Source organism: Mustela nivalis, assembly GCF_964662115.1.
Source record: "Mustela nivalis genome assembly, chromosome: 14".
Lineage (NCBI taxonomy): Eukaryota > Metazoa > Chordata > Mammalia > Carnivora > Mustelidae > Mustela > Mustela nivalis.
In genome coordinates, this window is record NC_139033.1 from 14,278,420 (window position 1) to 14,304,192 (window position 25,773).

Here is a 25,773-nt window from a genome sequence, read left to right on the forward strand (position 1 = left end):
CAGGGCCACGGGGGACATGAATGTGGCCGAGGCTGGAAGGTCGCAGGGAACAGGTGCTCGCTCCTCGGTGTGGCGATGACAGCACTTCTGCCCTCTCAGGAGATGGGTGCAGGGCCATCAGGGAGAGGGTCCGAGTGCCTGCACCTACTTCCTACCAGTTCGACGACAGCAACGTTCATACTTGCACGGGAACACACACACACACACACGCACACACCCTCAGCAAGGAAGTGTTCGCCGTGACCGATTCTACACAGTAGGAATATAGGTGTTTACTATATTCTCTTAAATTTCCTGTTGGACTGAATATTCTCATAACAAGGAGCTCACATTGTTTACTGACAACACACTTAAAAGAATAAATTAAGAGTCCCACAGCATTTGAAATAAAAGCTGAATGCTCCATCCCGGTTGGAGGCAAGTGAGTCTAAAGTGACCGTGATCTGGCTCCTATCCCATTCACGTCAGCCGCGACCCCCGACTCAGGCACGGCACTCCAGACTTGCCTACTACAGTCTATGCTGTCCTACCCAAGCTAGTTCCAACCACGGGGCCTTTGCACTTGCTATGCCCTCTGCCTGGTACTCCAGATTTCCACGCAGCTGGTCCTTCCTTGTCATTCCCACTTCTGTACTGAGTTCACCACCCAGGACATGCAGGGTGTCCCTCCACACAGCACTGCTCACTGTGTCTCCTCTGCTCAGCCACTGTACCAGGCTCACAGCAGATCCTGGCTGTATATTGAGCTCAATGAATAAGATGCGATGCCTGCTTTCAAGATCCCCATCCACTCCACCTCTGGTCACCATCCAGTCAATCCAGGAGTCTGAGCAAGATGAGAAAGGAAAGGCAAGAAGCCCACCACTTCTCGCCCCATGGACCTCTGGGGTCCGAGTGCCACCCACCAGCTTCCCAGCCACCCAGTGTCTGTGCCAGAAGTGTCTCCTCTCTTCTGGGACTTAAGTGAGGTCTGGGGCCAGAGCAGGGTGGGTTCAGAGGGACCAGGCCTTCAAATGGTCCAATCAGAACTTTGGGGAGGTGGTCCGAGGACGGACAGCCCTCCCTCTGACTCTAGGAGACTCAGATCTGCCATAGGAATTCAGGTCCCACAGAGAAACCGGCCTGTCAATGTGCTGACATACAGAGTTAAAAAAAAAAACTGCCTAGAAAGGAAGGTAAAACAGGATCAAACCACTCCTGAACTCCACCTGAAGGACCTTTCCAGCCACAAATTCCTGTACTGCGTCAGCTCATCTGAGCCAGCCCTTCCGTCACGGCGGAGTCTAATAGTGACTTCCCCTCCCTCGCTGGGCCCTCCCCCGCCTCCCAGTGAATCAGCCACCCTGACCCCCAGCTGCACGTGTTCCCTCACACACTCTCTCTCTACCTTGGGCCCGTTTCCCAGGTGAGGGCCCAGAGCACAGCCTGACGCAGGAGTCGCACCCCTGACTCATGACCCAGCCGCTGCCGCTGGAGCCAGCGAGGGGCCTCCCTGGATGCGCGGAAACCTCATCTCTTGAGGGAGCTCCCCGCAGCGGCCGCCAGCACACGGCTCACCCCAGCCTTGCCTCTTGCAACAAACCCCTCTCTTCTGGCCTGGAAAGCCCACGGGTCCTCTGACAAGCAACCAGCCTCCCAGGCCAACATACCGCTCGCTCTCCCCTTCCAGGCTGGAAAAGAAGCGGCAGAATTGCAGGCCCCGGGCATCCTGGGGCAGCTGAGCCCCGAGCCCTGGCCTCCCCGAAGCAGCTGCTACCCCTTCCCGTTTGCCCTGCTGACCCTGGCCTTCCTCCGCGGCCTGGACGCGCAGCAGAGACAGCTGCAGGCCAGGAGGTCCCGCGGGCACGGCCTGAAGCGGCCCGGACGGCCTGGACTCCCCAGGAAGCCTGGCCCGGGGGAGCGGCGGGGGGGGCTCCAGTGATGGCTTACCCATTGTTTCCGGGCGTGGTTCCTCCTCTTAAAGTATAAGATGAGCTTCTTCCGCATCGCCTGGTTTCTAAGCGGGAGGAAAAGAGCACACAGGGCAGGTCAGTAACACAGGGTTTCAGACAGCCTGTCCTTCACCGAGCTGCTTCCTGACAGCAAGACCTAAGCTGACCCCTGCAGTGGCTCTCAAGGAGCTACGAGATGCCTGTAGCTCCCCAGAGGGAGCCATGAACGGCCAATGTGTGTCCCTCCTCTCCCGCACTGAGGGGCCCCCACCCATATCCAGACTAACGGAGCACAGTGTGCAGAAGAGGGGCTCCCGGAGGGGGAAGGTGTCGGTGCTTCCCCCCCTCCCCAAGCTGCCGTCCACACATGCCCAGGAGCCCTTCTGGAAAACCAGCCGCAGAGAAACATCCACAGGCTAAGACCAGGAACGTGGGCCAGACAAACCAAGACCCTGAGCACGGTGGCCACCCAGAGACAGGGGTCTGCCGGCCGGCTCCAACCAAGCTGCACCCAACGGCCTCCGGGCTCCTCAGACCTGGGCCAGGCAGAGGTCCCCTAAGTAGGGCAGCACGGGTGGTAGCGGCTAGCGAGGCAGGACCCCTCAGGTCTCCTTTCCCTCAGCCTCTCCCCACGGCCTCCACACACTAGTGAGTGCTACAGCCGATACCTGGGTGGGCCTGGGGGCGTCAGGCAGGCCTCAGTCCCCTCCTGGGGACACCCAGGAGTTACTCACCCCGACCCAGGGGTGCAGTGGCACCCAGCATCTCTGGGGAGGGGTGCTCCGACTTCCTCATGGTTTCAGTGGTGTCCAAACCCCACAAGAAGCTAAAAAACCATACTCCAACCAGCCTCTCGGAGTTTCCAAGGGCCACCTAGGTCCCTAATCTCGGGAGGTGGTGGGAGTCCAGGCCCTGATGGACAGACAAAGCTGCCCCTGCACACGCCTCAAGGGGGCTAAAATAGTTGGAAAAAACCCGACACAGGCACCCCATGGACGGTCACTCTCTACAGCCTCCTGGTCCCCGCAGACAGACACCACCACCTTGGAAGGCCCCACTGCCAGGCCCAGCTGTCCTTGCGTCTGCCACCACACCGCTATTCCCGGTGAACAAGCATCTCCTGACCCCCAGTGACCTCCAGCAGGAGGTCGGCATCCTCACTACTCAGTCTCAAGTCCAAGGACACTAACAGGCCAGCACGGTCCCTCTTAATTAGGAGGAAAAGGCCACAGCGAAAGTGTGAGCAGCATCCCCTCACTGGAGCCCCCTACGGACCCCAGCAGGGTTCAAGCCTTGTCCACTCTCTGACTCCTGACAAGGATACACCTCGCCATTTCCAGGATTGGTAAGGAGGGGGTCCCTGCCTCCCAGGGTCATCCTGGCCTCAAGTTAGCTGGGGCCTCCCCACCGACATCAGCCTCCCCTGCCCTGTTCCCAACAGGGTGTGCACTGGGGTCCTCAGTCACACAGGCTAAGACGAGAACACTTTGTTCCATGACGAGGTGTTTCTGCAACTTCAGAGGACCTCCCGGCCTCAACACCCCCATCTGAAAAGGGGACACAGTGACATCATGTGCTCGTGTCCTCGGTTATTTAGCTGCTGATTACTGAGCACCTAATTGCAGGCACTCTTCTAGGCTCTGGGGACACAGCCTTGAGCAGAGTTCCCGGCCCTCGCAGAGGTGATGCTTGGAGGAGTCCCACAGACAATCAGCAAAGTCATCCAGATAATCCCAGATTTGGAGACTCAAACAGGGTGGTGGGCTAATGCCTGGGCAGGAGGGGGTGGGTGTAGCTATTTTAGATGCAGTGGTGCAGAAAGTCTCAGAGGGCCCCGCACACGATCCGGAACAGCAGAAGGACCCAGTGGTGGAGAGAAGCGCAGGGAAGGGCGCTCCAGGCAGAGGACTGCAAGTTCAAAGGCCCGGGGGTCGGAACACTCCGAGTCCTTGAAGGACACACAGAGGGCCCGCGTGGCTGGAGAGCAGCGGGCAAGAGCAGGGGGGCAGGAGGGAGGAGAGGCTCGAGGCCGGCAGGGCTGGCTGCACGGGGCCTCGGTCTGGGCAGAGCGAGGGGTCTGGGCTTTTTAAAAAGGATGGATGGAGCTGAGGAGGCGGAGAAGCAAGGACAGCCCAGGGCAGCGAGCCCGGGAGCTCCGAGGTCTGCATTCCTCACGGGCTTCTCCAACCAGAAAGCCATTTCTGTCCGGAGGGGCGGCGGGTCCCAGAGCTGGGGTGGGAGGAGCGCCCAGAGCATCTCTAAGGAAAGGGGCGCGACAAAGAAGAAAAATAAATAAATAAACAAAAGATCAAAGGGATGCAAGACCTAGCTTGAGCGGGGGAGGAGGGGGTGCCAGAGCCAGGAGGGTCCGCACACCAAAAGGAGGCCGGCGGGCGCTGGACTGTGAGCCAAAGACCAGAAGAAACATCCACGAGTCTGCGTGGATAGAAATCAATGACTGAGTGGAAAAACAAGGAAAAAAGAGCAAATGTGCCTTACAGAATTCCAATTAATACGCGTACCATGAAGGTGGGGGGACGGAAGACCCCACAGGAACACCCCAGCCCGAGCTGCTGCAGGGAGACCCACGAGGAAACCGCACAAGACTCGGCCACACGTGGAGGAGAAACAGGACACGTGCGTCGCGTCGACGTCTCTTCCCCCAAATGGTCACTAGGCGTTTGCGACTCGTGGCCACAAATTCCGTGATGTTGCCCCTGCAGGGGACCCAGGCCGGATCCGTGACGCGCTCCCAAAGCCCGGAGCACAGCAGGGCAAGACAGCCGGCCTCGCAGCCGATGGGCGCCGGAGGGGGGGGGGGTCCCCTCCTCTGTGGGGCTCTTCCCCCACATCCACGCCCGGCCCCTTCGTGAGAAAGCACCCGGCAAACCCAAACCGAGGGGACACTCTGCCAAACCCCTGACCGCAACTGTTCAAAAGGGTCAGGAACATCGAGGGAAGACGGGGACAGAGTGCAAATCGGGAATCGGCCGTCAGACCCCGGGCCAGAAAACAGATCTAAGTGAAACTAGAAAAATCCACAGACAGTCTCTGGGTTGGCGCAGAGCACTGTCCCACGGTCACTCAGTTCTGAGGAGAGCAGCCTCACTTCTGTAAAATGTTCCTGTTAGGGGACCCTGGGTAGAGGATGTACAGGAAATTCTCTGTATTATCTTGGCCACTCTTCTGTAAATCTGGCTTTAAAAATATATATATTTGATTTATTTATTTGGACAGAAGGGGAGAGCGCATGAGCAGAGGGAGGGATAGAGGGAGAGAGAGAATCTCAAGCAGACTCCGCACTGGGCAGGTAGCCCCACACGGGGTTCGATCTCATGACCCTGAGACCATGACCTGAGCGGAAATCAAGAGCCGGACGCTTAACCGACTGAGCCCCGCCAGGTGCCCCTAAATCTAGCTATTTTTAAATAAACTTAAAAAACCGAAACAGGGTCATGATCTGTGTTGAAATGCCCCGGTGAGACCAAATACAGCGACTTTAGAACGTGCGGGGGGTTCCATGATGCTGGGGGTCCCAAGCCTCCCCCGTTCCTCAGAAAACAAGCCGATTCGGAAACCGGGTCTTCACAGAGGTCATCGAGCTAGCACGCAGTCTTGAGGAGGGCGTCCTTATACAAAGGGGAAGCGTGGACGTGGAGGAGGACACACAGGCAGGATGACAGGAGGAGACCGCAGAGTGCCTACAAGCCCAGGGACACCCGGGAAGCCAGCCAAAAGCAGAAGCTGGGAAAGGCTCGGAAGCCTCCTTCCCCGGAGAGACCAGGGCCCTGGCTCCCCTTCAGGCCTGACTGCTGGCCTCCAGGGCTGGGACAGGCTAAGCCGCTGCAGTCTCCAGCCGCTCGCTTTGGGGTAAACTTACCCAGCGGACCCTGGGACAGCCGCGGCAAGGGCACAGCCTCACGGGGACCCCGTGACTCAAGCAGTCCCCGCCAGGCAGTTCTCCCCGGCGGATCCGACTTTCCTTCCAAAGCAAGCACTGCGCCTGGTGCCCAGAGGCAGCCACGGACTGCCAAAGAGGACAAATGTCGAGTCGGCAGGTTGCAAATGGGCACAGTCCACCCAGCGGAGCCCGCCCGTGAGAGCGCTGTGTTTGGACGGCCGTGCTTTCTAAAAAGTCTGAAGTCGCTGCCAGTATTGAAAACCAGAAGCTGTTGCATAAAAAGCTGCACGTAAAGCTTCTCTGAAAAGATCAGGCAGTCTGGCACAGCCCCTCACGGCCACAGGCTGGGGACTGAGGCCCGACCACTGCTTTACAAGGACGATGAGCTCACCATCCGCCACAGTCCCCCCCACTCCCTACTACCTCCCACCAGCCTTTCCCCACCCTACCTTTCCCTCTCGGCCCCGCGGGCATGCGTCTGGTCACAATCCCCTAGACATCTGGCTTAGGGTGTCCACTTGTTCAACATTCTTCTGGCCAACATTCTTGGAGTGTTTATTTTGTCCCAAGAAATGTTTTGGTATCGGAGATGCAAATAGCTTACAGCAGACAAATCTTTTCTGCTGTGATCTTTTTTCTGGCAAAAACGGAACACAGTCTCTAATAAGAGGGCTCTAGAAGGGCTGGCAAACCGGCAGCATGATAAGCTTGCCAATAGAGGCATTTATAGGGGATCCAGAGGAAAGCTCTCATCTCCGGGAGAAGTCAGAGTTTATAAAACCACAACCTGTGAGGAAACCCAAGCCTCGTCATCTGGTGCTGGACCTGGGAGAAGACGCGAAAACGAGGAGGGGGCGATAAGGGGCTGGAGACTGTGGACGTCCAGGCAGAGTCTGGCCAGGCCCTGGGACCTACAGGGTTCGAAAACAGGAAGGAAACAAGGCAATCAGGGGAGGCTTCCTGGAAGAAGAGGGCTTCGAGCTCAAGAGAAGCAGAGCAATAGGCGGGCAGAGGGAAATGAGAGCACGGAGTTCCAGGGGAGAGAGGGGGATGGTGGATTTAGAGGGCGTGAGGAGAGGCTTTCAGGGAGACCCGGACCCCCAACGGCTGGGGAAGAGTAAGATGGAGGAAGCCTGCCTGAGCGCGGCCCTGAGCACCTCGAGAAGAGCCTGTCCAAGCTGATGGTCTGCAACCTGCTTATGGACTAACCAAGTGACTTGCCCAGGGTCACCAGGCTAGCAAGGGCCAGGCCCGGACTGGGGAGAGGTAACAGGGTGGGTGGGCAGATCCGGTTGGCCTAGCGGTTTGGCTGGATGACCCTAGCGAGGTTCCTTAACATCTCTGAACCTCAAGAGCAAGACCACAAAAACCTGCCACAGCATCCTGGGTCCCCGGGGCCCTTTCCACCTGCACAGCTCCAGGGCTGACAGCTCCAGTGAGACAACCCCCAAGGAGGCAGGAGGAAGGAAGACATCGGACATCAAGACAGGAAAAGCAGGGGACAGAGAGAACCCCAGGAACCAGCAGGCTTCCAGGCCCCGGGAAGGTAAGAGGAGCAAGGCCAGTGCCCGGGTTGGGACACCAGAGGGGGCGTAGCAGGGAAAGGGTCAGCCACGGCAGAGCACACAGGAGCGGTGTCTGTCCCCGGCCACCAACCCCAGACCCATTCAGGGAACGGCAGGTCCCGCACCAGTCCCTCCGCGGAGTGCCTGTTTAGTCCACCTGGGGTTGCCCTGGCCCCTTCCCCTGCTCCCCAGAGCCTGAGACGTGGGGCTGAGATCCTGGGCAGCCGCCCCCACACCTCCCCACGACGCAGGGGGCAGAGGGAGAGCAGCAGAGGTGGGTACAGGTGACTTGGACACGTCTGAAATTGCCAGCGCAGCAGGAAGTCAAGCGTGAAATTAACTTTAACGGTGCAGCCGCAGCGCACGCACACGGGGACATTAAAGTGACAGGGCAAGGTCCCTGGGGAGGGGATAACCTCCCACCTGGCCCAGGGATGGGAGCAGGAGGGAGGGGGACAGAATGGGCTGCGGGGGGACAGGGCCCCGCCACCCAGTCCGATCTCTCACTGTGTCCGTTGTCAGCGGATCACAGTGTCAGGCCCCATCCGCTCCCGGGTCTCCGGGCCCGCGACAGGGCCGAGCACACAGCGAGGGCTCAGTGGATGTTTGTTGGACGAACAAAGGACAAGAACGCATGGACAAGCGCGGGAGAAGAGAAACCACAGACTGCTTCCCACGTGGCGGACACTGAACTCGGCACGTCAGAGACGCTTAACTCGTGGGATCCTCAGCAACCGTCAGAGCCAGGAACTACTCTTATTCCTGCCTGACAGATGAGGAAACCGAGGCACGGGGAGTAAGTGGCTAGCCACAGGGCCAGATGCGCACGCCCTCACCAGCCCCCAACACCAGCCTCCCCCTCGGGTTTCACTGTCCCCACAGCTGCCCCGGCTCCTGACCTTTTCAGCCACAGGACTTCCCTTCCACACCACACCCCTGACCGCTCGCAAAGCACCGGGGCCCGCCGCTGCTTGCCTGGATGGCTACGGCCACCTCCACCGAGGTCTCTCAACCGCTAGTCCTTTCTCTCCCAAGCCACCAGAGTGAGCTTTGAAAGCAAAAACTCAACACCTCACTTCCCGGAGTAAACCTTATCAGGGCTCCCTTCACACATAAATAATATGACCCGAACTCCTCCTCAGCCCTGGGTGATCCGCCTGGCACCTTCCCTCCCTCACCTACCCCAGGGGCCATGCTGGCCTTCTCTGTGATCTCACCAGCTCAGTCCAGCCCCAGGGCCTTTGCACTGTCTGTGGCACTTGCCAGGGAGGCCCACACGGCCAGCTGCCGCTCAGCCCCCAAGAGCCCCCTACACTGTCAGGTCCAGCCCTGATCTCTTGGCTGAAGCCACCCTCCTTTTCTCTCCACACATCTGCCCCACCACATCTGCCACTGCATAGGATTCTCTTTTTTTTAATGAGAGAGAGAGAGAGAGAGAGAGAGCAAGCTGGGGGGTTGCAGGGGGGGTGCGGGGCGGAGAGGAATAAAGAGAACCTTAAGCAGGCTCCAACCCCGGCACAGAGCCTGACACAGGGCTCAATCTCATGACCCTGAGATCACAACCAGGCACCCCTGCAACACGTTCTTTAAAGTGAACGACCGTACTGACTTATGGATGACCGCATTGAGATAAAAAATACAGAGCTCGTTGGGCTTTTCCTGGGAAACTAGGAACGAGATCAAAATTCTAAGGATAGATCAGTTCAAATAATTTGCTTACAGATAGATACATTTTTCTAACATAGAATTCACCACTTACATAAGATACCTTAAAATTATTCATCTCTACGTTTTAAACTTCAGCGTGTCCCTCTGTGATTTGGATTTTGAATACATTTCACCAAGGAGTCACCTACTTAGTCAGAATGTGCTCTAGGAGACCAGAGCCCTTCCTGATGAAGACTGGGGAGGGAGGTTATGTGCAAAAACAGGGCACTGGTTTCGGCAAGTTTAGAGCTTTATTCTACTTAAACAGAGAAGTGGCAGCGTCTTATCTGTGAATACTATTCGTGTGGACACCTTTTTTCTTCTCTTGTTTGGATTTTACAGCTGTTTTTACAAAAGGAAATCACCCACATTATTCAGCTTCAAATATTACTCACTTTTTAGTGAACAGCGCGTGTGAGATTTCAGTACAATGACATTGCTACAGAAATTGTTATGCCGAAAGGGAAAACGCGACTGGGTGTATCAGAGCCCAGACAGCTTCAGACAGCTGGGTGAGCACAGCGCTTTTCATCATCTTCTTGTTTATTTAACTCACTTCCTGTCTCCACGGCTAGATAAAGCTTGATGAAACATGGGCCTTTGGTTTGCTCACAGATGAATCCCCAAGTCCTGTGGCACACAGTAGGTGTCCAATAAATGCGTGTTGAGTGAATAAATGAATGAATGAGGGAGTGCTTCCGGCCGCCCGGCTCAGATGAAAACACCCGAGCCGTGGCCCCAGGGAAGGCAGGTCCCAGGAAGCTGAGAAGAGACTGGAACATGAACCGAGTGGAGTCAAGGGGGACTTGGTGCCTGGGCAGCAGACACACCCACAAGGCCACACAAGACACAGGCCACAGCAGACCCGGAACCCTAGTGCTAGCCCAGAGGCCCCCCCTAGTAGCCCCCCAGAGGCCACTCTGCAGCCCCAGCCAGCCACGGGCAGACAGAGGCTCGCCAGCAGCCTCAGGTAAGGCAGCCCTAGCAGATGCTCCCGAGCCCACACAGGCCAACGACCCCAACGGCAACAAGAGATTTTCTAGGTTGCTCCGTCAGTCCCTGTGAGCTGCAAGAGGGTGGCCGCTTCGGTCACCAGAGCTTGGACCAGTCATGCAAGTCCAGAAACTACAAAAGAAGGGACTTCCCTGTCAACCAGACCAACACCAGCAGATATTCAAAAACTACTGTGAAGTTTGCATGCCCCCAGGGATGGGGAGCTCACTACTGCAATGTACACGCTGCAAATCCACCCCAGGAAAGCTCAATCAGTACGGGCTGGACTGCCCACTGGACAAGCTAAGTACTGCTCTCTGAGGTCACACAAAGACGCCTGCACCCTCTCCCCATGATGAACCTTGAATAGTTCAAACCCATCCCAAACAGTCTGCCTCTAACCCAGCACTACCAAATGCCCACAGATGCATATCCCTCAAGGGGCAAGCTCTGCAGCCTCTTTTACCTTTTGGGCTCCTGGATAACAGGATGAGGTATTATCCCCTCCTCAGCCAAGGAGGCTATGCTCCCATTAAAGCATTCTTCCCCCTCCCCCAAAGCCAGCCCTCTTCTGGTAGCCACATCTCCAGCACCTCCCTCCCAGCTTGAAGACAGGAAGCCACCAGCCTAGAGCCCAATCCTCTTGCCCCGTTTTGCCAGCTCGGCCCACACCAACTACATGTGGCAGTTAACTGGTATTTCTTCACCCCAAGCATCTGTCTGGGAAAAAGCCCATTATTGGGATATACCATACCGGCCACCCCCAAAGTCTCCACGGCTGGATTACTGCTCACAGCTGCTGCACACTGGGCTGTGCACCCCTATGCTTACATCAGAGCCCAAATCACAGGGCCGCACTTGACCCAGGGCCACGCCCTCACACAATCATCTTGACCTTGGTTTCCACCAGGAACGGCTTCTGCCTCCCCCATGGGATGAGGCTTCACAGGCCTCCACCTCGCTGTCCCCAGAGCCGTGCATGCAGTGTCCTCACGGCCCCTCCCTGCCCCAGGCCTGCTCTGACCCCAACATCAGCCCTACCTGGCCCAGAATTCTCACCCAAACTGCCCCCTCCCGCCCCTTCCTCTGACACCTGGCCCTGCCTGGGAGCCCTGTTGGGAACTGAGAACCCACATCCCAGCCCAGGTCCCCAAGGCCAGATGGCCTGTCCCCCCACCTGCCCCGCGTCTGCACGGCTGCCCACAAGTACTCACATTTTGATGTTCTCATGATACTGCCGGGTGTCGGAGGGCTGGTTGTACAAGGGCTGCAGAGGAAGAGAGAGGAAAGCACTTCAGGGCCAGGCCCGGGGGCTGCACTGCTGTCCCGGGCAACATCAGCCCCAGCGCCCCAGGCCCCAGCTCCAGGGAGCCGTACGCTACAGTGGAAAGCGGCCGCCAGCAGGCATAAAACAGAACACGGGGACCCAGCCCGCAGCCCCAGCCGGGAACGGGCTGTAACCCTCTGGGCACCGCTGTGGGTGACCTGACACCCTGCCCCTGCCCCAACCAAGGCCACCATGGTTCCTCTGCAGGGCACCGGGCAGGGCTGGCCTGGGTGTCCACTGTGTCTCGGCCTGGAGAGCGGCTCAACTTCTCCGCGTCCAAAACACCATGATACGCCACGCAGCCCCCGCTGCCTCGCAGAGGAAAGGGCCCAATGCTGCCGCGCATTCGCAAGGGTGAGAGAGAACAGGAAGGCGCGCGACAGCCGGGGCCTCGTAGCCAGGTGCACGCTCTGGAGAGCGGCGATGACGCACCTGTTGGGGAACAAAGTCACATGTGCACTATGGTCGCCTCCCCTCCTGCAGATGCTTGAGAAGTTTCGGGCACTGTGTCCCGCCTGGAGAGGACGCTGCCGTACCAGATGGCACAGCTCATCACAACAATACGTCAGGAGCAAGCTACACGTCCCCCACCAGGAGGAGGAACAGGCGCAGGAGGGCTCGTGCACGGCAGGAATCGCGCACAGCGGCCAGGAGGGCCCCGGGCCCACAATCGGCAGCCAGTGTGTGCGAGGGAGAGGACAGCAGCCACCGCCGGCCACCGCGCCTCTCCTGCCCAGGGGCCTGGCCTGGGCGCCCAGAGCGGCTCTGCCACTCTCCAGCCGCGTGTGTCCGGCTGAGTCACATCAGCCTCCCTGGCCCCGGGGGGGCCCATCTGCAGATGAGGCTCAATGCAGAGTCGTCAGATCAGAGGAGGCAGCGCACGCGGAGCTCTCAGCCCAGCGTCTGGCAGACGGAAATGCCCCAGAGTGTCTTTACTGTCACCATCGGGGCGCGATCATGTATGAACGACCCCGATCTGTCCTGCCTCCTGTACCCAGCCACGCCCTGCCTGTGGCCAGTGAAACGCCTGCAGACGTGAAAGCAGAGTCTGGACGGCGCACGTCTGCCTTTCTGCTTCCTCTCCTATCCGCCTGCTCCCGGTGAGGGAACACGCGTGGCCCGGCGTGCTGGAGGCCGAGAGGACACAGAGCACAGGAGCCCCAGCCCGGCCGCCGGCCGCCAGCCGCCAGCCCACCGCCCAGCGGAGCGCGGAATCCACAGACATGCCCGGCTGCCTCCGGCACTCACGGGAAGCAGGGAACGGTGCTTGTTTTAAGCCACGGAATTCGGGGCTGGTTTGTGACCCAGCCAGGGCTGATACAATTATCATCCCCACTTTATGGAGAAGAAAATCAAGTCCCTGAAAGGTTAAAATACGTGCCCACAGCTGGGAGGAAATGAGCTACAACTAGAACAGCCGACTCCCTTTGGCTCTGGAGGCAGAGGTCCGCTCCCGGGCTCTGCCTGGGTCCTCTCTGGGTGTCTTCCTCCGTGCCCGTGCGTGTGCGTGTGCATGTGCGCGTGTGCGATCCTCTCCCTTGCTGTCCCCACACCCCCGCACACGCAGCAGGAGCCCTCCAGGGCAGCCATGCACGAATGTGGTAGAAGACCCAGGTACAGAGTGTGAGGGCTCACACGGGACAGGGGCAGCCTCAGGACAGGGCCCCAGGGCGAATGAAACGAGCCCATCGGTCTCTGCCCTGTTCCTCTCCCTGGGGGCGGGGCTGGTTGCAGCTCCCAACACCCGCCAACATCCTGATGATCCCAGCCGATGGGGACCACCTCGAGCAGCAAGGCTGCAGGGCCCAACCTGCTCCGTCTGCAGGACCAGGTCTCTTGCCCTGGTCAGACAGGGCGGGGTCCTCAAGGAGGGGCCACAGGCAGTCACGGGGGCAGTCACAGGCCGACAGATCGGGCACTGCACGCAGCCTTGGCTGATGACGACGTCACCTCTCTCCTGGGGTCCCTCAGATTCCTTCCATGACAACCGACCACGGGGCTTGGCCGATTCCAGGCTCCGAGCTCAGCTGTCCCCGCCAGGGACAGATACGTGACCCACGGCTGGTACAGGCCATCTCTCCCCACACTGGGTCAGGCTGCCCTTCCAAGGGGCTCAGCTGGAAGCAGGGAGGTCTGAACCCCACTCCGGGCTGGAGCGGGCAGGCAACTACAGAGCCCACAGAGTGTCTCAGCGGGGGATGGGGCAAGGCATTAGAGCAGAAGGCTGGCAGCGTCACCTGAGAACAGCAAGGGGCCCTACAAAGACTCCCCCGGGCCAAATTTCAAAGCACTAAACATGCATGTTTAACCCCAGGTGATTCTACGTTAGGTCCTTTTTTTGATTTCTCGTGCCCATACAACACAGGCCAGGTAGGAGGGGGCTTGGCCCAGAGGTTTGGTTTCCAGGAATGAACAGACACCCCAATTTCAGAGATGGTGCCTCCCTCACTGGCTGTGTGACCTCAGACATGTGTGGGCCACACTCTGGGCCTCAGTCTTCTCACCTGGAAAATGGGCACAGAGCAAGTAGGAACTACCTCACAGAGCTTTCGTGGAGCCCAGGAAACGTCAGACTTGGTGACGGATTTGCGTTGTTTTGGTTTTAAAGACGGCAGACAGCAATGTCTCCACAGGCTGAGGAGGTCAGGAGGGCCTGAAGGACCACCGATGGGAGACCCTAGGGAGTGTGTGATGGCCGGGGAGCAGGGACTACCTCTACATAATAGGATGGGCCAGAAGAGGGGAGGTGGGCTTCTGAGAGCAGGGGTCACAGGCAGCCTGTGACTTGCCAAACCCACCTTCACCTGTGGCCACCTGCCCTGCCAGGGAAGGGGGGGACAGAGCAGCCTGGCTCTTGCGGCACAGTGGACCCCCAGTAAGAGGCACAGAAGAACCCAGAGAACACTGTGGGGCTTGCCGCCTCTAAGCACAGGGGCTCTCCCCCAAGGAGGCACTCACTGAGCACTCTTCAAGGTAAACTGAGTCCTGGGAGGGAAGGAAGTGTCTGGGCCCGGAGCACAGGGGAGGAGGCCCGTTACCATGGTGACAGGGCAGCCCCTTTGGAAGGCCCGCGTGGGGAGGTCAGAGGGTCCAGGGCGCATCCCTCGCAGGTGCACTGCTGAGGTAAGGCAGGGCCCGAGGGAGTCTCCGACACCCCTTCTGGCCACCCGCAGGGGTAGCTGCACAGGGCCCTGTGTCCCAAGAGACAAGTCCTACTACGGTGGCCCCAAGGTGACCTTCGCCTCACTCACACCTACTTTGGCTTTCCTCTCCCCCTCCTGACCTCACAGGCTCCAGCCCCCGTCAGGGGGACACAACAACCAAGAGGGAAGCTCTTCCTCTCACAGGCGGAAGGCTAAGGTCCCCCTGGGAAGGCGCCCCGCCCCGGCTGGGGACCCTGGGCCTGTCTCCTGCCCCCCCCCCACGCCTCCATCTCCTGGACAGGGGCGCTGCCCTAACAATCTGGAGGGCAGACGGAGAGTGCCAGGCGGGGGACGCGCGAGGCTGCAAACGCAAGGCCGGAAAAGCAGAAATGACAAGGAAGCAGAGCCGGTCTCCGGGACCAGGAAAGGGGGGGTCCCCTTCGGGCCCGACTCCAGCCAGCTGGCAGGGTGACCAGGAACAGCCGGCAGCCCCAGGTGGACCGAGCTGCTGAGAAATGAAGTGTCAGCCCTGGTCCTCAACCCTCTGGTGACACCAGGTTCTTAAAATAGTACCTCTGCACAGGAAGGAAACCGATGACTCAAAGCCGCGGGGAGGGGAGGCGGGGGGCTGCAGCGGCCCACACCCTCCCTCCAGCGCCCCTCCCGCAGGCCAGGCCTCGGATCCCCGATCCCCGATCGTCCCGGATCCCCGGGGGCCTGGGATGAAGGGGAGGCGCACACTCGGCCCAGCCCCTGCTGTGCGCCTGCGTTCTGGCGCCAACTTCCCCTAGGCCTTGGCTGCCCTCCCAGCGGGGGCGGAGAGCACCGATCCTTGTCCCGGAGGCCCCGCAGGTTCTCCCCGGGCTAAGTGCTCCCTGGACGCAGGTGCCCAAGGGAGACCTCGGGTCAGTAGCACCAGGCCCTCCGTGAAGGACACCACTGAGCTGCCTCTCCTTGGAGGACACCTCTGGCCACTGGGACCTTTTGGTGACCAAGACCGAGGGTAGACCCCGGCTGGCCACAATCCCATAAGCTCGACACACCTCCCCGCCCCACCCCCGGCTGTGTGAGCCTAGACAGGGCACTGCCCTCCCCAAGCCTCGTCTAGAAAATGGACAGTGACCCCTCCACGAGGCCAAACATGAAGCAGGTGCCCTGTCACAGTGGGTCCCCTCCACAGCACCCCCGAAGGCCACCAAGCCAAGAAGCTGCCGACTTCGAGAGGCTCCACTGACAGCCACTCCAGACCTCGGCCTCCTGTGCCACCAGCCTTCAGGGGGTCTCTGCTCTGAGACTCCCAAGCAGGGGACAATCCCTTCACCCTGTTTAGACCCACCAAAGAATCACTTGGACTATGAGCCCCACGAACGCCTGCCTCACTCACAGGGGGGCTGACCCTGCTTCCCTGAGCACTTAGCTTGGGGGGAGGTTGCTGGGCAAGGACAGGGATGGGAGCTCTCACTGGGAGGGCAGCCTGACCCTGGGCATCCCTTAGGCATCCGGACACAGCCCCCTCCACCCACCCACCCCCACCCCCGCTCAGAAGGCTTGTGGGACTCATCAGGTCAGGAGTGGGGAGAGGGAGAGCCACCAGGTCTGGAAATGGCTGGCTGCCACCTCTGGTCCTGCCGCCCCTGTTGACAAGAGGGGAAACCGAGGCAAGGAGGAGCTTACTGATGGGGATGGAAACATTACCCAGCTTGCGAAAACAGTCTGGCAATTCCTCAAGAGGCTACTCGCAGAGGGACCGTGACCCACCACTTCCAGTCCCGCAAGTACACCCAACAGCGATGAACACCTGCCCACGCGGAGACTCGCCTGCTCACGTTCACGGCCACGCACGGCAGCTCCTCACGTCCGCCCATGCCCCAGTGGGTGAACAGATGTGCTCTACCCACACAACGGAATACTATCCAGCCCTAAAGACGGGTGACGTCCTGACACCTGCCACGGCCCGGACGAACCCTGAGAACGTCCGCGGAGTGAAAGAAGCCAGTCACGAGAGGCCACACCGTGTGTGAGTCCATTGATACGAATGCCCAGCAGGCGAGTCTGCAGACACAGGAGGTCAATGAGTAGTGGCAGGTTGGGGGAGGGCAGGGACAGAAAGATAAGGACGTGACAGTCAGGGACGTGGAGCTATTTGAGATGGTGCGACGTTCCAAAGTGGACTTGGAGATGTCGCGCACATCCGTGAATACACTAAAAAGCGCTTAACGGTACACGTTGATTTAAACGGATGACGTGTGTGGCATGCGAATTCTATCTCAGTAAAGCTACATTTAAAAAAAAAAAAGAGGGTCTCCGAGACCTCCCAGAAATCATGCTCAACAGGGAAAGCGAGCCCTAGGAGGGGAGCCTGCCGCCCAACCCAAAGGGGTGCGAGGCCCAGCCCCTGAGCCCGAGGAGCCCCCCACTGCCGGCCTGGCTCGGTCCTGACAGGACCCAGGGCCGCACCTGCTTTGCCGTGGCCTGAGCACGTGGACTCCAGGCTGGGGCGCAGCTGTCCCCGAGGAAACCACTCCAGGGGCAAACAGTCAACCCTCCCAAAGGTCCACAGCCACCAAGGCTGAGAGCGGGCCGAGGCAGTGCTAAGACAGCCTTAACTATTCATTGTTTCCCGCCACCACCCTCCCCCTGCAAAGATCCTGGTGTTCCCATTTCACAGAAAAGGAAACCGAGTTCTCTACTCAAGGCCACTCAGCAAACACACAGCGGAGCGGGGTTTAAAATTGGGCTCCAAAGGCACGAGACCTGATGACACAGGAGGACCACACGTCCCTCCCCGGACATGCCATGCTCACAGGGCCCCTCACAGCCGTCCTGTGTGTACATGTCTCTCCATACTGCCCCACAGCTCTGCACCAACCTGCCCGGGGCGACACTCACTGGTCCAGGGCACGTGGGGCTCTGGCCATTTCTCCTGGGGCTGAGGCTGCCCATCAGCCAGGAGTTTCCACATTGCCTTGGCTTGGATCTCCGGTGACACTAAAGGTGACGGGGTGCATGAGACAGAAGAGGCCTGGGGTCTGCTTCCCACCGACAGCAGTGACACCAACAAGAGGAAGCACTAGGGCTCAGCACTCACCATCCAACAGGCGTGGAGCTCAGGGCTTTGCACAAATTAATATGGTCAATCCTCACCGCAACCCAACGGGATGTATGGCGTTATTCCCATCTTACAGATGAGGAAACTGAGGGACTTGGAAGAGGGGAGAACTGCTTGGGCCCACACAGCTATGATGGAGCAGAGATCACGTGGCCCAGAGTACGGGCTTCCCATGCTAAGTCAGCCCCACTGCGCTGGCCTTCACTGTGTCCTGATGGCGAGAGCCGGCTCCCTGCCCCCAACCCTACCCCCAGCCCCGCAGGCCCAGCCACCCGCCCGCTACCGGCCGGTCCCTCTTATCAGAAGGGTGTATTTCCGGCCTCCTCCAGAGGACAGGACAGCCTTGGCAACAGCTGACTTCCTCCTTCCCCTCCACGCCCACCTGCCGCCCTGCCCACCTCTCCAGCCACCACCGCCCCCCACCCCCGCCCGCCCACAGCCACCCACCCTGGCCCGGCCCCCCAGCTCACCAGCTCCACCTGAGGCCCCAGGCCTTCCAGAATCCGATGTGCAGCTTCGGCCTTCTTCTGCAGGGTGACGGGGAGGAGGAGAAATTAAAAAAAAAAACAAAAAAAAAAAACACAGAACAGATTATAAATAGAGGCCTCCAGAACAGCAGGCAGCTGCCCAAGCCAGCAGCCAATCCACGGCCCCGGAGCAGGGGGGTGCAGGGTCCCCCTGCAAGCCCTCCCCGGGCTGGAAGCAAACAGAGGGGCCTCAATACCCCTGCAGCGGCCCTGGCAAGGCCGCCAAGTTTCGATTCGAACAAACACACGGTGTTCTCTGTGCCCCCCCCCCCCCCGCCCACAAACCCTCAGGCCTGCGTCCCCCGGGGCCCAGTGCTGCGGGCACAGCTCCTTGCCAGCGGCCCACTCTGCCAGGCCCAAGATGCCTTCCTGCGCCTGGAAGCTGGCTGGGTGTCGGCAATTACCTCAGAGCTGGTGCCGCCAGCCAGGGACGGGGGGGGTGGAGATAGAGGCGCTCAGAGATACCCTTTCTAGGATTCTTGTATTTCACAATCATGTGACTATTTCTGAGCTGCCCGGGGGCCTCCCCGCCTCCCTCCCCACTCACAACCCGGGACTTATTAGGAAAACAGGAACATGTGGCAGAAAGCGCTCAGTGGCGGTGAAGGCGGCAGGCTGGACCTCCGAGCCTGGCCATAGAGGCGGACATTGTGCGTCCGCCGGTCCCCACGGGTCCCCAGCCCGGGACCACCAGGGCCAGCTGGGGGAAGGGCTGGACGGAGAGCTGTGGGGATGGTGGCTTCTGCAGGGTCGCTGTCGGATCTGGGCCGCCGTGCGGAAAGCGGGGTGCCCACAGCATGCAGGAGGGAGACCGGAGTCCTCCGGCGACCCAGAAAAGGCTGGGTGCTCCGGACTCAGCCAAACTCGGGGAGACCATCTAGGATCTGCATGAAGCCGGGACGACAGGCCAAGCAAGTCACCATCAACAATCCCCTAAAAGGGGGTGTTCCCAGAGTCCTGGGGAGCATGGGTGCCAAGAGAATTCAAGGCCCAGGCTCCTGCTGTCACAGCAAGGAGGAGGAGTGCCAAAAGCCAACCCACTCCCCCTCTCCTAGCCCCTGGGGATGGACGGTGGGTACTTATGTAGGTGGGCTCAAGCTGGCACCTAGAACGAGCTCCGCCTAGAGCCCTGGGCCCAGCCCACCCAGGAACAAGCCATGCTCTCAGCCCCCTTCGTGCAGAGCCAACACCCCGAGACCAGCAGCCTCAGCGTGTGGCTGGGGGCCAAAACATCAGGGGCCAAAGCAGTACTGTAAGGACTTCCATTTTATCCAGGAGCTACCACAGGCCAAGCAACCAGCACAGAGCACACATTATTAGTATTTAAATCACACAAACATGACATGAGGCAGATCCGAGACATGTCCCCATTTAACAGACATGAAACAGGCACGGAAAAATGACATACAGAAAAAGTCCTGCTGATCTCCAGGCTCCAAGAAGGAAGACAGACAAGGGCCGGATCCCATGCGGGGGGGGCCTTCCCTGGGCTGGGGACCCGCACCGTCTTGCCCCAGGCTCACCGCAAAGCAAGAGGACGTCCCCGTGGGGCTGATGACGGGAGAATTCCTGAGCCAGGTCAAGTGAGGGAATGGGGATGGGGTGGAGAGGGGACAGGGCAGCTACCCAAACATTTCCTGAACACCCACTCTGTACTGAGCACTGGGGCAAACCAGGACATGAATGAGGCCCGGCCCCTGCCTGCAAAATCTCCAGATCTAACGAGCAGCTGGTCAAGGCAATGGATGGCAGACTGGTGCGCACAGCAGAGGAGGCAGTTGTGGTGGACATGTAAGGCATAAAGCAGGGCTCGAGTCTTTCCAGAAAAGTAATGGGAGGCATACATAAGATGGGTTTTGAGAGATGAAGAGGAGTTTCTGTGCGTTCACGAGGTTCTGCGCAGGTCAGCGGGAAATGCCCATTTAGATAAAAGACAGAAGCTAAACCCAGGAAGGGTACGGCTGGGCCCCCGGAAACTGCCCATCACACAGGTAAGCATAGCATGGGTCTTGGATCCGGGCACAAGGCCTGTGGCGGGGGCTCCGGAAGCCTGTGTCCTACAAGCCACAGCAGACTCCATCTTCAACCACATCGGGGTAAGGGGCTCCCAGAGAGGGGACCTCCTGCAGCCCCTGGAGACGAGAACAGAGATGAGGCCCCTCCCTCAGCTGCTGAAGTCACCCGGAGCGCAGGAGACGGGCTGCCCAGGGCCGCCAGCTTGCCAGCACGTGCCTGGTGTGAACCACGCCTCGGCTCCTAACACGCCCCCAGGTTCCAATCCCTGGCCCTCAGCAACCCTGGGGCTTTTTAAGACGCACCTCGATTTCCCAGAGATGCCCCCGCCCGCTTACCAACTGATACCGAAGCGACCCTGCGGTGCCGCAGCGCTGGCAAGACTGGACTGTGTGATGCCTGGAGCAAGGGCCATGGAGCCACACCGGGCTGCTCCCTACGGGTTGGCGACCACAAGCACCAGGCCATGGCTCGCACAAGGGGACCTCTGCATGGGCCAGGCCCTCTACTGCAGCCCGTGTGTGCCCCAGGTGTTTGCACACCTGCAAGAACCCTGTTCAGAAGATTCTAGCATCAGCCCATTTACACACAAGGCAGCTGAGCTCTGGGCCACGCCACCTGCAGCCCGCCTGGAAGCTGGGAGCAGCTCCAGGGACAGGGAGAGGCTGGCTCCCAGCTGGCCCACCGCCTCACGCTGCCCTGGGGGCACCTCCCCTCGGAGGCGCGGGGGGGCCCCCTCCGTCCCCACCCCCATCCCACTTCTCTGGCTCAGCCTGAAGGGGCGGAGTGGGAGGAGTGTGTGTGCTTGTCAGTTCACAGGGAACTGTGTGTGTGGGGGGGGGGGGTATCCCGCCTACTGGGCCTCTCCCCCACACAGGCAGGGCTTTCTCACTGCGTCTCACCGTCAAGGACAACCTGTCCACCAGGGGCAAGGTCTGGGAGCCAGCTCCGCTCTAAGCCTCAGCCAGCCACCCCAGCTGTCTGCGCCTCGGTCTCCCCATTAGCACAGTGGCCACACTCACCCGGGCCACCGAACCCCCAGCACTCTTACAAGGATGTTCTGCAAGGATCAAAGTGACGTGCATATTGTCCCTTCCGTCTTCACAACCCCCTTCAAACGGAGGGCAACCGCTCCCTGCCAACCAGGGGCACGGCAGGGAACCCAGGTGTGGGCCACGGACTCAGCCTCGCTCCTGATACTCCCTCCCGCACCCTCAGCTGACGGCTTCTTGCCACCTGAGGAACTGAAGCCGAACTCCTTGGGGGGTCCCAGGGGGCCCCCACTGTGCCTGGCCTTTGGAAGGCCACTGCCAGAGGGTGCCTGGCTCAGCTCCCAGGGAACGACCCCGGGAGCTCATGCCGCCAGGAAGGACGGAGCTCTCACCAAACTTGGCGGGGGGCAGGCTGGGTCTCACTCAAGAGACCGCACTCTGGCAGGGGACCCTGTGGTCTAGGCAGCCAGACCTCTTGGTGCCAGAGAGCCTGGGGGCTGTACCCAGGCCGAGCAACCCCATGGTCACCTGCATACACAGGTGCACCCAAGCCTGGTGGGCCCGCGGGGACCATGTCCCATGCCCACGTCTGTAAGGGCACGACTGTCCACAACTGCGTGCCACACAAGGTGACTCTCTCTCTCTCACACACACACACACACACACACACGCATTCGCATACACACGTGCCCAAGCACACCGGTCCACATCCACACCAGCACATGTCACACAGCTAACAAGTGTGCTGACAACTGCAGGGGTGTGTAAGTACACAAACTGCCACAGGTGTGCCCCACAGGTGCTCACATACACGTGCATTCACAGACATGCACAGTCATCCACAGGCCCACTCAGACACATGCACACACACCTGCGTGTGGACATGTAAACGTAGGATGACCACGCATGCACGTAAGTCAGACACGCAGATACACAAGGCCATCAACAGGCCCATGTGCACACACGTGTGAACGCAGGTGCAGGGCACACGTGCACGTGTACTCCAAGTGAGCCAGCACATGCGCACTTGCACTTGCGTCCATGTGAGCACAGCTACCTAGTTACACACGTGCATCCCTCTACACACACACACACACACACACACACACACCCTGCTCCTCCTGGGCAGGGGCTCCAGACCCTCACCCTGGCTGGCCCCCACCAGTGACCCCCCGCCCCCATTCTAGCTCCTCAGCTGCCTATCCTGGCCTGAGCTCTGGGCCTCAAGCTCTCCATCTGCACAATGGGGACAGCACCCACGCACCCACCTACCCAGAAGGCCGAACACCCCAACATCCCGTCCACGGCACCCTCCCCCACAAACTACGTCCACTGGCGAAGCACCACAGTGGCTCGAGGAAGCAGGATCCCCGAAGCCCAGCACACTCGTCTGCACACGAGGCCTAAAGACGCGGCCTAGAGCTTCCGTGGGGCGCGTGATGAGGGACATACGGTGGGGAGGGCAGAATTTGCGTTAACGAACTCACCCGACCAACAGCACTACGTGCAGAAGACGAAATCAGAGGAAGCCTGGATCCCAGGCATAGTTAGGATGCGCAGTCATGAAGGCCGGGGGCAGGGGGGCGCCCGGACCAGAGCACTGCTCTGAAAGCCCGAGGCACAGCTCAGCTGGCTCCGTGGCCATGGAGTCTGAAGCTGGCCTCGGGGTGCCTGGACCCCCGAAATGCTCCAAAAAATCCTTCATGGTCTCAGCTCCCAACCCTATTATTAGTACTATTAGTAACTCTATTAGTCATGTTAACCTGCTAACATGCCCTAACCACATTCTATATTTATTTCCTTCTTATTTATTTACTTCAGCAGGCTCCATGCCCCACCGTGGGGCTTGAACTGTGACTCTGAGATCTGGGTCAAATGCTCTGCCGACTGAGCCAGCAGGAGCCCTAATCATGTTACAGAAAACCCATACCGGGTGCACCTGGGCGGCACAGTCGGTGAAGCACCCGACTTTGGGTTTTGGCTCAGGTCGTGATCTCAGGGTCAAGAGCTCAAAGCCCGAATCAGGCTCCGTGCTGAGCATGGAGACTCCTGGTGACTCCCTCTGACCCTTGCCCCACCATGCGCGCGCACACTTGCTCGCTCTCAAATAAATCCTCTTTAAAAAATGGAAACAAAACAGCATCCTTACTCATAGGATGCTTGAAACAGAAGACAAAAGAAGATGGGGTCTTATTCTCTGCTTCCCTCCTGACTCATCAGGGCACCAGTCACCACAGGTGCGCCCCACATGAGCGACAGACACACATGTGCATTCACTCACAGGACGCACCCATAGGTCCGCTCGGACACACGCGCACACGTATGTGCACGGACAGGCTCTGGCCCCATCGGTGCAGCCTCCTCACCGCCTGGTCATCCTCAGCCCTGGAAACACCCTTCTGGCGTGTCCCAGCAGCACCCATGTTTGCGGACAGAGTCCAGGTCCTGCCCACCCCCCAGGAAGTCTACCTCAAACGGCCACCGGCCAGGGTTCCCACAAAATCAGACTACGGGAGGCTCTGGTAGCGCTGCGTGTGTTTGCTGTCCCCGAGCTCTGAAGTGTGAGCCCGCTCCTAGACCCACGAGGACTCCACCTCCTCACGCCCCACATACTCCTTTCGAAGATCAAATGAGACCCTGCCCCTCTCTGGGCCCTTGCCTGTGCTGGGGAGCCCCCCCTTCCCCCACCAGAATGTTCTCTTCCTGGGGGTGGGGGGATGGCCCACTCACTGCTTCCAATCCCAATCCCAGCCCACTCCCCCCCAGTTCCTGCCCCCAGGGGCCCTGCAGAGACTCTGCCTCCTGTTCCGCCATCTGTGGGCACCTGCCTGCCCTTCACACACAGGCGGCTCCTGGGAGGCAGGAAAAGCCTTGCCCAGCCGGCTCCCGCTGCGCGTGCTGGGCGTCTCACCCGTGTGCCCCGAATGGATAATGAGCCAGAGTCCAATATGCAGAAAACTAAGACAGGCCCTGCCCGGCAGGGAAGCTGCGTTTTCCAGCCGGCAAGGCATTTAGAGACAGACCCTTGTCATCCACCTCTCAGAGGAACCAGCAGGGAAGGAAGGAGGATTAAAATTTAATCCTATTGATCCCCCAAGGGGCAGTAAGTTCTGGCTGCTCCTGCTAAAGGCAGCTGCGGGGCTTCCTGCCCACCCAGCCTCCAGACCCCCAGGCTCAGCCTGTGTGGAGGGACCCCCCTCCAAGCTAATCTCCACCGGGGCCAGGGACCCATACCAGTGGCCCCCAAACCAGAGGACTCTTCCAAGGGAGTCTCCCCTCCTCTCTGCCATCCAAAAATCGTTTACTGAGTACCTACTACGTGCCAGGCACGGTTCCAGGAGCTCGGGATACAGCTGGGAAACAGACACAAAGATGCCTGCTCTCACAGAACTTCTGTTTACAATAAACAGAATAAACAACAAAATGTGAATCATGTGCAGTATTGGAACAAGGGCAAAAGAGAAAATTAAAGCCAGGAAGAGGAGAAATGTTCCTTGAAGGGTTTTTAAGATTAGATGGAGGCTTGTATCAGGCCTTGCTAAAATGAGGACACTAGAGCAAAGAGCCGAAGGAACAAGGAAATGAACCCAGTGGGGAAAAAGGAGCTCCAGGCAGAGGGCACAGCCAGTGCAAAGATCCTGAGGTAGGCAGAGTAAACGCCAGCGAGGCTAGGGCAGAGTGAGGGTATAAATAGAGCAAAAGGGAAATTCAGGGTTAATAAGGGGCAAAATCCTTGGATCAACAATATGCCCCTGGGTGCTGCTGACTTGTGGGTTTATGTCTCTCCCGCGAGAGAATCCATGCGAGTGAGCCGAGGTCACTGCTGTGCCCCACTGCCTGGAACAGAGGCAGACACGGAGAGAGGGTTCATTTCCACGGCTGCTGAACGGATGAACAAATACATGAATAGAGAGGATGAGTGCCACGCCCCCAGGCAACCCGAACTTAGCCAGCAGGGGTCGGCTCTCAACATCCCAGGAGCCAGGGTTCGAGTCCTAACCCGCCACTCATAGCTACTGAGTGGCCTCACGGAAATGCCCAGAGCTTTAGTCTAATCTAACCCAGTCACTCCTACAGCATCGGGACACCACCGCATTGCAATCCCAGGAAATGGGTTCGAAGCCCCCAGCCTATGTTGCTGGGGCCTACAGGGCAATGCCAGCACTCTGGGACCCCAACGTGGTAACCACCCACCTGAGGTTGGGGGGCACAGGCTGCGTGTGCCTGGCCAGCCTCCTCTCCCCTTGGGAGAATCCTCCTCCCTCTATCTAGTCCCTGGGACCGGGACTCTCCAAGGGTGGGCCTGAGACCCAGTCCTGACCCATCAGTGGCGTCAGACCCCCTCCACCTGGGCCTGGGACTGGCTGAGAAATGAGCACGTGTTCCAGCCAGCCAGTGAGCACCCAGTCTGGGACTGTTTCCCATCTGCCCTGGGAGGCACGTGGGCTGAGGAGGCAGCAGCTTCTCCCTGCGCTGGGGAACCCGGCTGAGAAGGACATTGGCACAGAGAGAGCGGAGGTGAGGACCGACAGCTCCCAAACCTCTTCAGTTGAAAGCCTGGACCC

The 25,773-nt window shown here is 59.4% G+C and overlaps 1 protein-coding gene across 1 annotated transcript in view; it reads right to left on the reverse strand.

Annotated features, from left to right (window-relative positions):
- The window catches only part of NCOR2 (nuclear receptor corepressor 2), a 207,269-nt gene that overhangs the window by 95,547 nt on the left and 85,949 nt on the right, over positions 1-25,773 (reverse strand). The window contains 3 exon segments of the mRNA XM_082698599.1: positions 1,930-1,996; positions 11,312-11,364; positions 18,147-18,203. Coding sequence (XP_082554725.1) covers positions 1,930-1,996; positions 11,312-11,364; positions 18,147-18,203 — 177 coding nt within the window.